Raw genomic sequence first — 14,263 nt, forward strand, 5'->3', positions numbered from 1 at the left:
ACATAACTATAGGGCTATGATCCCCTTTCAGCTGCCATGACACCATCCTATAAAATTCTGGGGGTCTGTATTTTAGGTATTTACCATTCTCAGCCAGAGAACTGTAATGTTTTACCAAACTATAAACCCCCAGAATGCCATAGTATGCACCTGTTGTTGTTATATATCACCTTTTCTCTTAAAGAGACTCAAAGTGGTGAACAGTGGTAAAAGCAATACAATATACAGTTTAAAATACATGACAGTTAAAATTGAATTATAGTGCTGTAATTTTGTTGTGTGAAAGGACCCCAGGAACAAATTTCTATCACTGAGAGTTGTTTAGCAGTGGACCAAAATATTATATTATGTGATGGGTTCTCCCTGATTTAAAATATATAAGTCTGGGAAACCATAACTTTACCCTTCATTGGAGACCCAAGGAACTTGGCAAAAGAGCTTCTAAGACCTATTTCCATTCTATGAGTTTGTTATTTGTATCTAAAGGAAACACAGTATGAATGAAAAAAGTCAACACGAAGAAAGGAGGAAAGGGAGATGTTTGTGTATACATATGCCTTCAAGTCACATGTCAACTTGTGGTTACCCCCATGAGTTTCATAGGATCTTCTTAGGCAAGGAATGCTCAGAAGTGGTTCTGTCAGTTCTTTGTACAGCACCTGGTTTTTGTCAGTAGTCTCCCATCCAAGTACTTAACAATATTGATCTTGCTTATTTATAAAGATCAGGTGGGATATGCTGTCTTTAGGGTATTTAGGCCCATAATATATAAATGCCTTCACACAAGGGTTGAGCTATCATTGTTGTACCTTGTTGTAAACCTCCCGAAGGCATCTCTCACAGCATTTTTGGTACAGGCAGATTTCTGATATATTTTTATGATCCAACAAAGTAAGCCTCATGATCTGATCAGTTCCTAGCAATTCCAAGGCCCATGTTCCTAACTGTATCTCTTCCTAATTGCTGACAAATTGTTCACAATACTGTTCAATGTCATTTACACAAACATTTGTTAATCACCTCTGTAGAATGTGGGGAAAAAGAACTTGCTTTTGTCTGTAACTATGGAGTTTAAATCATTTTGAAAGATTAGCTCTCTCTATGGTTCCCAACTATACTTCCCAACTCCCACTGATGGGGAAAAATATTTCTTCATTCCTAAGTTCCTACTTGAGAAAAAGAGCCTGATTTTGTTTCAGGGAACTCTGAAATGACTGTAATTTTCTGTTACTTTAATCTGTTATGACCAAATCCAATCTGTTGGTGGCTGAGGCTCAAGTATATTTAGGTAGAATGAACAAAAATCAGCAGTTTCCACAACGTAGGCAAAATGTAGTCAAAATGCCCTACCTCAAAGTTCTTTCTGCCCATTCTGATCTATACACTTTATCTTTTCTTCATGGCTTCATGGGATAAAATATCTAATAATATTTGCATTCATAAGTTACATTGACACCCCATTTTCCTCAAACTGTTGTTTGAAAAGCAAAAGGTTTCTCTATAGATGATTGTTCAGTACACCACCTGCTATAAGGGCATAGGAAGTCCTTGTTCACAGCCCTGTCTATTGCTCGCCCAACACAACAATAGAAGGTACACATGCAGGGCACAGGAAATTCCAGATAAGTCGGTCACCAGGCAAACACCTGAACTAAGACAATAGCTGTGCTGGCTAATCTTAGAATATCAGGTGTTCCAAAGACCAACAGTCAATTTCCAGCCACACCAACATGCAAGAACCCCACTGGGAATAATGTTCACCAAAGTCACTATGCCAAGTCCAAAGGTAATCCAGAGAGAGTAATCCAAAATTCAAATGCACAAGTCAAGGCTGGCGCAATGTCAACGATAATCCAACGCAGAGGTCAAGGTCCAGCAGTTCTCAGTGAAATACAAGCATTGGGTACAGCGTGAATGCAAAGTGCTCCCACAACTTTCACTGCTGCTTTATAGTAAGCTAGTAAGCTATGGGCTGGATCCTAACTGCACTTTGGCAGTTCCTCTCTGCTGCTCCCTTGCAGCTAAACAAGCACTTCTACATCTTTCCTTGAAGGCAAACCTTAATCTCTAGCACTTAGGTGAGCTGGGTGTCTGCTCAGGAGCAGCTGCTGGTTGATTACAGAGTGGAGGAAAACCCTGACCCTGAGTTTGCTCCTGCTTTGTCTCTGCAGGCTGAGGTGTTGCTACATTTCCATCTTCCCCTGGTGCTTCTGACTCTGGGACTAAATCTATATCCAAATTTGGGTCTGGAATTCCCTCCTGCTCATGGCTCTGAAAAGTCTCCAGAGGCAACTCATCCCCTCACTAGAGGCTTGGGGCACAGGCTGACCCAGTATGATAGCCAAATTTCCGATCAAATAGAATAATCCCATTTAAACTAGATTGGAAATCCTGTCAACCAGGTGCAACTCTCCATTGTGAGAAGAAAGAAAAATCCCATCACCTAAGGGTGACCTTTCCCTCCTAATCCAGATGACCCACCACCACCACCACCACCACCACCATGAACCATTGTCCCTCCCACCATCCTTTGTCTTTTCTGGCAAACCCAGCCCATGGAAGGGGTACAAGACATGACTAGCCAGCAAGAACATGAAATCACCAATAAAACATTCTTAAAATTCCTGCCATACATGATCTGGCAATCACAGTGTTTAGGATGAGAAACAAATTGTATACATTGAGCCAATAAGAGCAAAATACATTGGTTTTGTGACATTAAAAATATAGGTGGGCTCTGCTATAAGGGCATGTCACGTTTAGGAACCTTTCCTTGCATCCTTCTCTGATCACAGAAGAATAAAAACCTTTGATTTGCTACCCATCGCTGTGTGTCTTCAGTTTGAAACACTGAAGCTGCAGCACTCCAGGACTAAACCTTTCTGTTCTTGGGGCAACAAAATCAGCTCAAGTTTATGTACCTAGCTTTCTCTCCCCTGCCCTCCAGCCTCGCAATATCCCTGTGAGGTAGGTGAGCCTGAAAGAGAATAACTAGTGGAAGATGCCTCTGGTGGTGCAATGGTCAGTGGTTTGAATCTGGGAAGAGTGGGTTGAGTTCCCTCTGTCAGCTCCAGCTCCCCATGCAGGAATATGAGAGACGCCTCCTACAAGGATGGTAAAACATCAAACATCTGGAGGTCCCCTGGGTAACATCCTTGCAGACGGCCAGTTCTCACACACCAGAAGCGACTTGCAGTTTCTCAAGTAGCTCCTGGCACCAGGTGGAAGACACCTGGTGAACCTCATGATCTAGGGATCTGACCCCAGATCTTCCAGTTGCCACTCCAAACACTCAACCCTGACTCCAAATCAATTAGTTTTTAAAATATATGATAAGTTTTAAGTTCCATATTGGGAGAAAGACAAAGTACAAGTGATATCCTATCAAATAAAACCAATTAAGGGCTACATTTCCTGTGCATTGGTGTACTGAAAAAATAGATTACAAAGAAATATGGATCTGATAATTAGTTCAGAAGAGTTAATGAAAGAGAATTCTTACAAACCTCCCAAAGATGAGGAAAAGCCTAAACACGTTTAATATATTTGTTCCTGTGTGGGCGACCTTTAATCTGCGAGAAGGCTGTCTCCTTCCCAACTGCTTGAGAGGCAGGGCTTCAGGGTTCCTGGCAGAAAATATGATTCTCCATATACTGCCTGCATTTCGGGATCCTTAATTCGGCCCACACTCCCCGATCACTCCTACACGAGGAATGGGGTCTGCCAGGCAACATGTTCTTCCATCTGGATCCTTTTCCTCAACTGCAGCTGCATAAAACAAACGCATTATGCACTCTCCCCTCCATTCTTGATTTTTTCTAAAGCTTCACTAGAAAAAAAAACAAAACAGAAAGTGCATTAAATCTGGGCCAGACTCCCTACTGGGAATAAAGCTTTCCAGAAGGTTTTTCAGATTCTGCTTTGGTTGTTATAACTGCTCCCTCTACAGGAATTGGAGAAATTCTGACTGCTTTATATTGTACAGCCCTCTAAAGGTATCCAGTTCTAAAGTGCTTGAGAAGGCTCTCAAGACCCTGAAAATGTTATAAAAAACCCCCATTTATCCCTATCTCCCCTCAGAGTAGCTTCGGTTGCAAAAAGCATCCTGTTTCTTTAAACCCTGGAACTCTTGCGGTTGCCTGGGCAACGCAGCAATACCTGTCTTTCTGGAGGAGAAGATGCCGTTACCAGGGCAACAGCATCCTGTCTTTCCAGAGACCCTCCTGTAAATGTGGCAATGGCCGTTTCCATAGTAACCCTTTTTTTGCCCCAGTTAATTCTCACTTGCATGACTTAATATGTGCCTTTAATATTGATATTTTGAATTTTGTGTTTTTTTTTTTCTCCCTGGGGGCTTTCCTTGGAGTGGTTTTCTGATGTTTCTCTCTGGCTGCAGTTTCCACAATCACAGAATCAGGGCGTTAGAGAGCCGTGGAAGTGGCAGGGCGAGCAGGTGTTTGGGAGGCAGTTGCCCGGGCAACAGGACCAGGGCGTTCCAGAGGTGGTTGCTATGGAGAGCGGGATGCTGACGACGAAGGCTTGCGAGGCTGCAAAGACAAATTACCCTCATCATTATCTCCAGGCTTGTCAATCACACCTCTCCGCTTATTTACCTCTGAGAGGGAGTGAGCACTAGGAGCCCAGGAGGAGAGCGGGGACCGAGTGGCCCAAGTGAGGAGAGGTGCTCTTGTCAAACTTCAGGCCAGGCACCCAGGCAGCCGGCATCCAGGATGGCAACCATCACCTGCAACCGCTTCACCGAAGAATACCAGCTTTATGAAGAGCTGGGGAAGTAAGTTTCAGACAGACGGGGAGCAAGGAGCGAAGGGAGGAAATGGTTTGGGGACCTAATGGGAGCAAAGCAGAGGTTGGCTGGACAGGCAACCTCCACCAAAGTGGAACAGCTGGCATCCCCAGGGAGAGAAAAGGCAACGGAGTGAGCAATAATACAAACTCACAGGAAGCAGGGAAAGGCAGGCTCCAAAGAGCAAAGGAGAGGCAATGCTAGGAAAGAAGAACTGAAAAACATTGCTGCAAAAATTAGGCTTTTTGCATATTCCTTCATTTTCACAAGGCAATAGAGATCAGCACAGGAAAGGGTTAAATATTATCCCTTGCTGACATTGTGAACTTTTGTGTGTGATTGTGTTAGTTTGTGCATGTCTTTCTGTTGCTGCCTATAGTTCTGTGATGACCAAAACAAAATGGGTAAGGATGCTCTGGTCCTTCTTAAAGATGACCCTTTGTCACTGCATTCTGATGAAGTTTGTGTGTCTGATTTGTCTAGTCCAGAGCTACGCTCCAGGGAAGTCTGTGTTCCCAAGAAATGGATAGCCAGCTGTTTCTTAAGGTGTCCTGGAAAGCAATGGTTCCATTGCTTATTTTCTCCAAACCCTGTTTAGTGTAAGATAGCTGTTCAGGGACCACTGAAACCTGGTGTAAAAGATCTCAGAGGAAAGAGTCAGTGTGAGAGGAAATGTTGGTGGGATTACAAGAGCTTCTAACAAAGTGATCTGATGGTGTTTAGCTTTGCACATTGAACTGTAGCTTTGCAAGCACTAACTAGGTTTGCTTTTCTTACGGTCAGCATGCATAAAATGTGTCTATGTATATTATATATGTGTGTATGAGGATGTGTGAGTTTTGAATATGTGCTTCATCCCATTGAAGCATATGAGAATTCACTTTACTCGATCAAATAGTTTAGATGCATATCAAGATATGTGTGTGTCTAATGTGATTGCAATTGTGATCTCTGTGTATATTTCTAATTCATCAAAACACCTTTATATTGCTTATTCATGATTGGCAGGATTGTAATTCCTGAATCTTTGAGTTTATATTTCTGTGTATGTTTATGTATTTTAGGGAGTTGTGCAAGAATTCTCTTCCGCTGTGTATTTGTTGTCCTCATCAAATGTCTACACTTTTGAGCCCTTTGGTGGACGTTTGCATTTTCTGTATTTTCAATGTATTATGGATTTGTCCCTCTGAATTGAATATCTAGGTGCACCTATTTGCTGGCATCAATTTTTCCCCAAGCACAAACACTGGTATTTTGCATGCATTGATCTGTTTGCATGCAAGTGGCTGATATTTTGGATGCATATAGTTGTACAAGTATTCTCATCCAGAGGAAATATCTAGGGGAAAGAGAAACCAAGGGGGATGGTGGTGATTGTTTTATTTACAGTGGCTAGCAAGCGTCGTTTGATAAGACAAAGTATGTTAAGTACAGTAAGACTCAGCCAAAGTCAGTAGGAGAACACTAGCACAGTTCATGTATCCATCTGAAGTGTATTTAAAAATGTTCTTTGAGAACATATTTGTATGTGGTTAACCAGACCTTTTATTATTTATAATTAGGTAACTGAATCATGTATAGATAGTGAAATGACAATCCAGTGGTCAGTTCTCTGCAGGAAATGAAAACAAGGCTACATTTCAGTTTATGTGACAAGCACTACACTTCTTTGATAGGTACTTGGGAAAGAACGAAACCTATGTTGCAAGAGATTGTCAACATCTCCTGTTCTCACACAGAACCTTTTCAAAGGTGCTCAAGTTTGTGATGAAAATATCTTAGGATTTAGATGGCGAGATGATAGATTAAAGTACAATGTTTACATATGGGCTGTGACTTGTAAAGATGGCTAGAAAGAGAGGCTGTACTGTTCCAGCTAAGTGGATACTGTTGGTCATCCACATTTTGGTCAGCCACATTTATGCCCACCACTCTTCCCCTCCTCCCTGTAACTTCTTGCTGCACTTCCCTCAAGGATTCCTGTGGAGAGAAGGGTGTGGAGAAGCCTCAGTTTCCTCCCTCTGTTCTAGCTCAGAGGGAGGGGAGGCAAGGGGAGTGAGATCAGGAGATAATTGTCATACAGGATCTCATGCTTGGCTGCATATGATTGTGAGATGTTATCAGCTGTGACGCAGGAAGGAAAGGATAAATGTTGCATGGAATAGGGCTCCGTCTTAGAAGTCCTAACCCTTTCTCTCAGCAATAATATCTCACCTATCTGGCTTCTCCATAGTGTTTTGGGCTCTGATATATGTTGTTATGATGTCACACTGATAGTGCTTCATATGTTACTTAACATGGTTGCAAAATGGCCACTTCCCCAGGATGAAAGACAAAAATCAAGGGAATTTATTGGAGCTTTAGTTAAGTTGAGGCAAACATGTGCAAAGAGTTATGGAGCTATACATATCTCAGTCTTATGGTATTTTGGGACATGCTCATATGCAGGACACTCTCAAGAGAGGTTCCCCTTCTTTCAAATGCAAAGAAAACTCAAAGAAGGATGCATTTGTGGCAGAAAATTGTTTGCCCATACTCTCTGTTTATAACTCTTGACCTAGCCTTCAAAGTGATTTGCTGACATAGGACCCAATGTTGTGAAATTGATTTGAACTAAGGGATTGTTTTGAGGACAGGGCTATTACCAGTATATTTCGTAAAGGTTCTCCTCAATATTAATTCTCCTGAATTAGAATTTTGTGGAAATGTTGAACAGAGCTGCTCACCTACTGTATATTACGTAATAGATAATTATTGTGAAGGAGAAATGCATATGCTTTAATTTCAGGGGGGAAAGATGATTTTAGGCTCCCAAACCCCTCCATGATGGAAATGGAAGCACACTGCCTCTACTCAAAGGGAGAAGTGACTTGATTCTTGTCTCTCCCTCCATAGCACTCTTGATCCAGAGGTATCTGAAAGATCCAAATCACCATTGGCAATAAGAGTGGGGCACTTGCTGGAAAACACTGCATGTAGAAATTAATGGGAGCTCTGGTGTTTGTGTTATATAAGACAAAAATACTTGAGGTTGGAAAAGCAAGGCAATGGACTATATGTTGGAATGGAATTAAAAGAAAACATACTCCCCCTAAAGGAGATGGGTTGAAATGCTTTGGAAACATATCCTTTTAGTTTCTGTGATAGCATCCAAGATATTTATCATATAAAAATACTGTTGTTGAATATTCCTATCTATTTTAAATTAGACATTTTAGGTTGAAGGAAGTGTTGTGGACTTGAAGGAAGTGTTGTGTTGTGGACCCAAAAATCAAGTCAAAATGAAAATTTCATTTTTTTACCTACTTATCTTGACCCCCCGCCCTTTCCCCTGATTTTTAACTTAACCTCTTTATCTGTCAGGAAGTATTTTAAACCGAACTGTTTCTCTAATGGCCCCACCATCTGGCTATTGATGGAATGGAGCCAGCCTCAGGAAAAGTTAGATAAAATGTATAGGGCTTCATTTGGGATGAAATGGGCAGTGTTAAAATTCCTGATCCACAGCCTTAGTGATTACAGAAGTTTCTAGTATATTCATGATATATACTGTCATTCTGCATTATATTCTGAGAACAGGTCTTCTCAGTGCACCACATAAGAGCTGTGGGTGGAGAATATGCTAAAGTGTATATAATCAACAATGTTTACATTGTTCAGCCGAATGGCTTGAAAACAATTTTAACTTAACAATTAAGAAAATCAATTGAACATCTTTAGTACCTCAATGGAATAACATGCTGAAGAGAACAAGAACTGCACATTTAGAAGTTTTCCAAGGAAATATGAGAGAGTTTGAGGGATGCCTTAGAATCATAGAATCATAGAATCATAGAATCAAAGAGCTGGAAGAGACCTCATGGGCCATCCAGTCCAACCCCCTGCCAAGAAGCAGGAATATTGCATTCAAATCACCCCTGACAAATGGCCATCCAGCCTCTGCTTAAAAGCTTCCAAAGAAGGAGCCTCCACCACACTCCGGGGCAGAGAGTTCCACTGCTGAACGGCTCTCACAGTCAGGAAGTTCTTCCTAATGTTCAGATGGAATCTCCTCTCTTGTAGTTTGAAGCCATTGTTCCACGTCCTAGTCTCCAAGGAAGCAGAAAACAAGCTTGCTCCCTTCTCACTGTGGCTTCCTCTCACATATTTATACATGGCTATCATATCTCCTCTCAGCCTTCTCTTCTTCAGGCTAAACATGCCCAGTTCCCTAAGCCGCTCCTCATAGGGCTTGTTCTCCAGACCCTTGATCATTTTAGTCGCCCTCCTCTGGACACATTCCAGCCTTGGATACAGGTTGTTCAATCCTAGAGTCCAGAAACATTCTGCAAATGAATCAGAATTATTTCTCATAAGGGGACCATAGTATTTTCACATGGTATCACAAGGGGACCATGGCATTCACCCTGACAATTTTTGCTAGTCCAAACAGACCGGGAAGTTGGGCACATACAGCAAATGCTTGGGATAAACCTGAACTTGGAAAAAATACTTTTTTGAATTGTATATCTCCCCTCGAATCCTCCAGTTAGCATGACTAAATTCTGTACACTAATTCTCTGCACTAAAGTGAATCAATTTCTAGCTCAAGCTAAAAATGATATTTGCTTGAAACTGTTTCTTTATTTTCTACCTGCTGTCTCTTCAATGATACCAACAATTGAGAACATATCTTTAGGGTCGATATTTCATCTTATAATAATATCAATATGTGATTAACGTAAACATCCTGTCTAGACTTATGTAAGGACCAGTTGCAGGTGCAGTGTGCAAAAGCACCAACTAATCAGAAAGCGCTCAATTCCCTGTCATTCGCTGCCAGCTGTTGCCAGGGGCAGTGATACACACCTTGCCCAAATAACATTCCTGATCATAGTCATTTTGTCTAGCAAGCCAATAGTAAATTTACTGCAAATATATAAGGATAGCAATGGCTGAAGATAGACCTTTTTTTTTTATCTTGCCCAACATTCTTTACACACAGTGATCCATTTCTTCTGGGACCTTCAAAAGCAGGACCACAACCTCCTCCCAGTGCTATTCTTCAGCAGCTGGTATTCAGAGTCACCGTGGGGGCATTACATAATCATTGTGACTAGTAACCATAGATAGTATTATATTCCAAGGCTTTTCAGGCTATCTAATGTAGGAGACCAATGATTATTTCCCCCCCAATGTGCCAGGGATTGGTACCGTATTTTTGTCGATCAGCTACAACAGTTTATTTTTTTCCTGGAAACTCACTGGGAGCTCATACCCAATGACTTGTATCCACTTTGAGTAGCACTGCTATACACCACAGCTTTACATTTTAAGGGTATCTAAATGTTTTGCTATTACTATCTCATGCAGAAGAGAACCCCACCATATACCATGTGAAGTATTCCCTTTTTACCTGTTCTGAACTTCCTGACATTCAATTTCCTTGGATGGCTCTGGTGCCATAAGAAAATGAGGGGGAAAATGATAGCTTTCTCAGTTTCAAAACTATGTATTTTTTGTACATTTTTTGTATCCCCATTCATTTAATACACCTGCTAGAGTTGCAACCTTCTCTCATAGGTGAGATGCTCCATTTCCTCTGCTTATTTCAGTTGACATTCTTCACAACTTTCCTAGCTGTATGTGCATTTTAAAGGGTGCCACTCAAAACTGTATTCATCATTCTTAGCATTATTGCACCATGGATTCATGTAAAAAAAGGCATCGTAATATTAGACAACTTTTGTTTTTATCTCTGACCTAATGATTTTTTATTATGGAATCTGCCTTTTGCATGATTCTAAGAATAACAGTGAAAGGATACAATATTTGAAGGTGCATTTCATCAAATCACACAAGAGCAGAGAGAAGACAGAAACCTCTAATACTATCAAGTCGTTTAAGCTTTAGGTGAGTGTTGGACCAAGAATCTGGAGACCAGGATTGAAATCCCTAAACCATGGAAACCCATTGAATGACTCTGGCAAAGTCATGCTCTCTTAACCATTGAGGAAGGCAAACCCCTGCTTCCTAAGATAGGGTCATTATAAGTTATCATCTTCTTGGAAGCATTTATCAACAACAACAACAACAACAAGTAACCTCTGGAAGACAGCAGCAAGCCATGCAAACTGCTGAATTAATTACTCTGGTGCTCTGTTCTTACAGGCCCACATCCAGAAATAGTCCTTGACAGCCAATGGTATGAACAGTTTAAAAAAATGTGGCTGCCAAACTATGGCTGCCTTATGTACTGTGTACATTTGTTGTTTGCTGTGCATGTTGAGTAGCCTTTATCTGAAATGCATTTTGGATTTGAGATTTTTTTAACCCATTTCGGAATACCTTTATTTGCATATATGTTCATAAGGAGATTTCTTGGATCTGGGACCCGAGTCTAAATATGAAATTCATTTATGTTTCATATACACCTTACACACATAGCCCAGAGGCAATTTTTATACACAACCATTTTATATTTTTGTGCATTAAACAAAATTGTGAACACTGAACCATCAGAAAACAAGGTGTCTCTATCTCAGCTATCTATGCAGACAATTTTGGATTTTAGAATATCATGTTGTTTTCTCCTGAGTGGAAGTACTGGTTTATTATTCGGCAGGAAGGTTGGACGCTTGATGCTGTTTCAAAGCTTGCAAGAAAAAAGGAAACTCATGTTTCTTTCTCTCTTATAGTGATGGCCTCAAATAAGCGTTTGGTGTTTCATAGCAGGATTTTAACACTAAGCTGAAACATGAGTTAGATTGGAAAAATAATGGCTCCTGTAATCACTCCATATATATGTGACTTGTCTGTATTTTATGCAGATCACCACCTCCTTTGCTTATGTATCTTATGCACCTTTGCTGAGTCTTTGTTTGCACAAGGTCATATGACTCCCTTCTCTAGAGCAAAAATGAATCACTAAATCCAACACAGAGAGTAGACATACTTAGGCCCATTGATATCAATGAATCTAAAGACTTCGTCACACTTACTAATTTAAGCATCCCTAGAATGCTTGCTAACCAGTTGAGGGACAGATGGGCATGGAGCACATCACACAATGTCAATGAACTTTTGGTGCGAGCCCCACTCCCAACCATGATGGAAGCATCCTAGGACACTTCCTTGTCAACACAGGAAGGCTCCCATGTTGTACTGTGTGATGGAGGGAGCATTGCTACGCTGGAGTGGCACACTTGCTGGCAAAATGACATTGGCGGGGAGGGCATGTGATAAGGTACTAAGAATGCTTAACTCAGCCTTGGATTTAGGCCTGGAATATCCAGTTCTTCCCTCTAAGGCAGTGGTTCTCAACCTGTGGGTTCCCAGGTGTTTTGGTCTAGAACTCCCAGAAATCCCAGCCAGTTTATCAGCTGTTAGGATTTCTGAGAGTTAAAGGCCAGCACATCTGGGTACCCACAGGTAGAGAATTGCTGCTCCAAGGAGTAAGAATTAGTCAATCCTATCACTAGGCAGCAAAGCAGACAGCAGAATTTGTGTATTATAAAAGGGCACTAAATGATTGCTGTACTTTTACCTAACAAGGATGGGCAGGTATACTTCAGGGATGTTCTGATAGAATCACAGAGTTGGAGGAGACTGCAAGGGTCATCCAGTCAAATTTATGTACAGAAATAGGTTTGGCCATTAGGTACCATGACTGGGATGAGCCATTTGCTCCTCTGCTTCAGGCAGTGAAATGTCTTAGGTTGTCCCTGATGGGTGTGGTGAGAATGAAAAAGCAGAGGGGATATACTGACAGCACAAAGATTGGCTTCTTCTGCGTGGTACTGTGAAATCCACACCTGTGGTATTTCCCTGCGTCCACGCAGCTGACTCGGATCTTTCTTGAAAGCTTTTCCTAATTAGGGACTCCAGCCCCGCCCATCTACTCCTAATAAAGCCAGGCAGCGGGGCTTGGAGCCTTAATTCCTTTTGTCCGCGAAAGCAGCAACAACTCGGTGTTCTCTCCTAAAACAACTATTGGTTTGACTCAAGGACTCCAGTTTGACTACTCTAACAGACAGCAATTCCAACTTTTGTTCTGGGACCTTTGTTTATCCTATTTAGGCTAGTGGGAGGACAAACCCACTCCCTCCCTCTAAAAAAAAAAAATGCCGTGTCCTCTGAGGCGCAGGCTTTTTTGCCTTTGGCAATGGGCAGTAACTTACCTTCTTTTTCTTCTGTTCCCCTCGCTCAGAAAGCAGGAGGGAAGAAGATTTTTACCAGCCTACCACCCCTTCCAGACCCAGGAACTGGTAGAGCTTGTGGCAACAAACTGCCACTGTGGCTTTGTGCCAATAACTTTGTTTTGGGTTGCAGCCACGCCTCTCAGCTGTCTCTGTTTTTTTAAGGACAGCTTGCTCTCACTGCCCGTGCTTTCTCTGCCCCATTTACCCCAGCAGGCAGTGGACGCTGCAACGATCCCTGCCATGCTTTTGCCCCCCTCAGGGGAGGGGAGGCTCAAGGCAGCCACGCCACCTGTGTGAGTGATGGCTAGCCAAGGCTTGCCTCCACGCCCATGGCATATAACGCCTTGGAGGGGCCTTTGGGTTGCAACAATTCCTGCCATGCTTTTGCCCCCCTCAGGGGAGGGGAGGCTCAAGGCAGCCACGCCACCTCTGTGAGTGATGGCTAGCCAAGGCTTTGCCTCCACGCCCATGGCATATAACGCCTTGGAGGGGCCTTTGGGTTGCAACAATTCCTGCCATGTTTTTGCCCCCCTCAGGGGAGGGGAGGCTCAAGGCAGCCACGCCACCTGTGTGAGTGATGGCTAGCCAAGGCTTTGCCTCCACGCCCATGGCATATAATGCCTTGGAGGGGCCTTCGGGTTGCAACAATTCCTGCCATGTTTTTGCCCCCCTCAGGGGAGGGGAGGCTCAAGGCAGCCACGCCACCTGTGTGAGTGATGGCTGCCAAGGCTTTGGGTCTAAGCCCATGGAATATAACTCCTTGGAGGGGCCTTCGGGCTACTATCCTCCCTCTACGTCATGCTGGCTGGGAGCTTCAGTGACGGCTCAGAATGTAAGTACTGTGTCTTTGGACCCCATCTCCACTTGGCCCATGCCTCAACAGGTAGGTTGCTACTCTTTTGCATAGGCAAACTGCACCCTCCTTTCCTTTTCAAGGATTTGTAGTCCCTTCTTTTGGTTTTCAGGAGTTTATTAAAACTTTTTCCTAAGCTCATTCTGGTGCTTCCTTCAGCTGCAACCAGTCAATGAGTCTGATGTAGATTCTGACTCCTATGAGTAGCAGATTTCTCCTACTCTTGAGGAGGACTTTTCCATCCCAGCTTCCTTAGGGGATGTGTTACCTAATTTTTCCTCCTTGATTGCTTAGAGGATCTGCTTTTCTCAGTTGAGCAACAGCAGAAACAAGCTCCAAGTACAGTTCTCCCAGTTCTCCCAGCACTTCCATATTCGCTTAAGCTTGGAGAAAAACAAAGGGCAACTCCTGTATCTGTGTCTGGAA

The 14,263-nt window shown here is 42.5% G+C and overlaps 1 protein-coding gene across 3 annotated transcripts in view; it reads left to right on the forward strand.

Moving 5' to 3' along the window:
- Positions 1-4,369: 4,369 nt before the first annotated feature.
- CAMK2A (calcium/calmodulin dependent protein kinase II alpha) overlaps positions 4,370-14,263 on the forward strand; it is a 173,310-nt gene continuing 163,416 nt past the window's right edge. Inside the window, exon 1 of one of the 3 annotated variants that reach the window (XM_060765445.2) lies at positions 4,370-4,792. In XM_060765445.2, the coding sequence (XP_060621428.1) occupies positions 4,731-4,792 (62 nt within the window). In that variant the 5' untranslated portion in view covers positions 4,370-4,730. The remainder of the gene's footprint in view (positions 4,793-14,263) is intronic. The other 2 variants (XM_060765443.2, XM_060765444.2) reach the window with 2 other exon arrangements.

Source organism: Anolis sagrei, chromosome 2 (genome assembly GCF_037176765.1).
Source record: "Anolis sagrei isolate rAnoSag1 chromosome 2, rAnoSag1.mat, whole genome shotgun sequence".
Classification (NCBI taxonomy): domain Eukaryota; kingdom Metazoa; phylum Chordata; class Lepidosauria; order Squamata; family Dactyloidae; genus Anolis; species Anolis sagrei.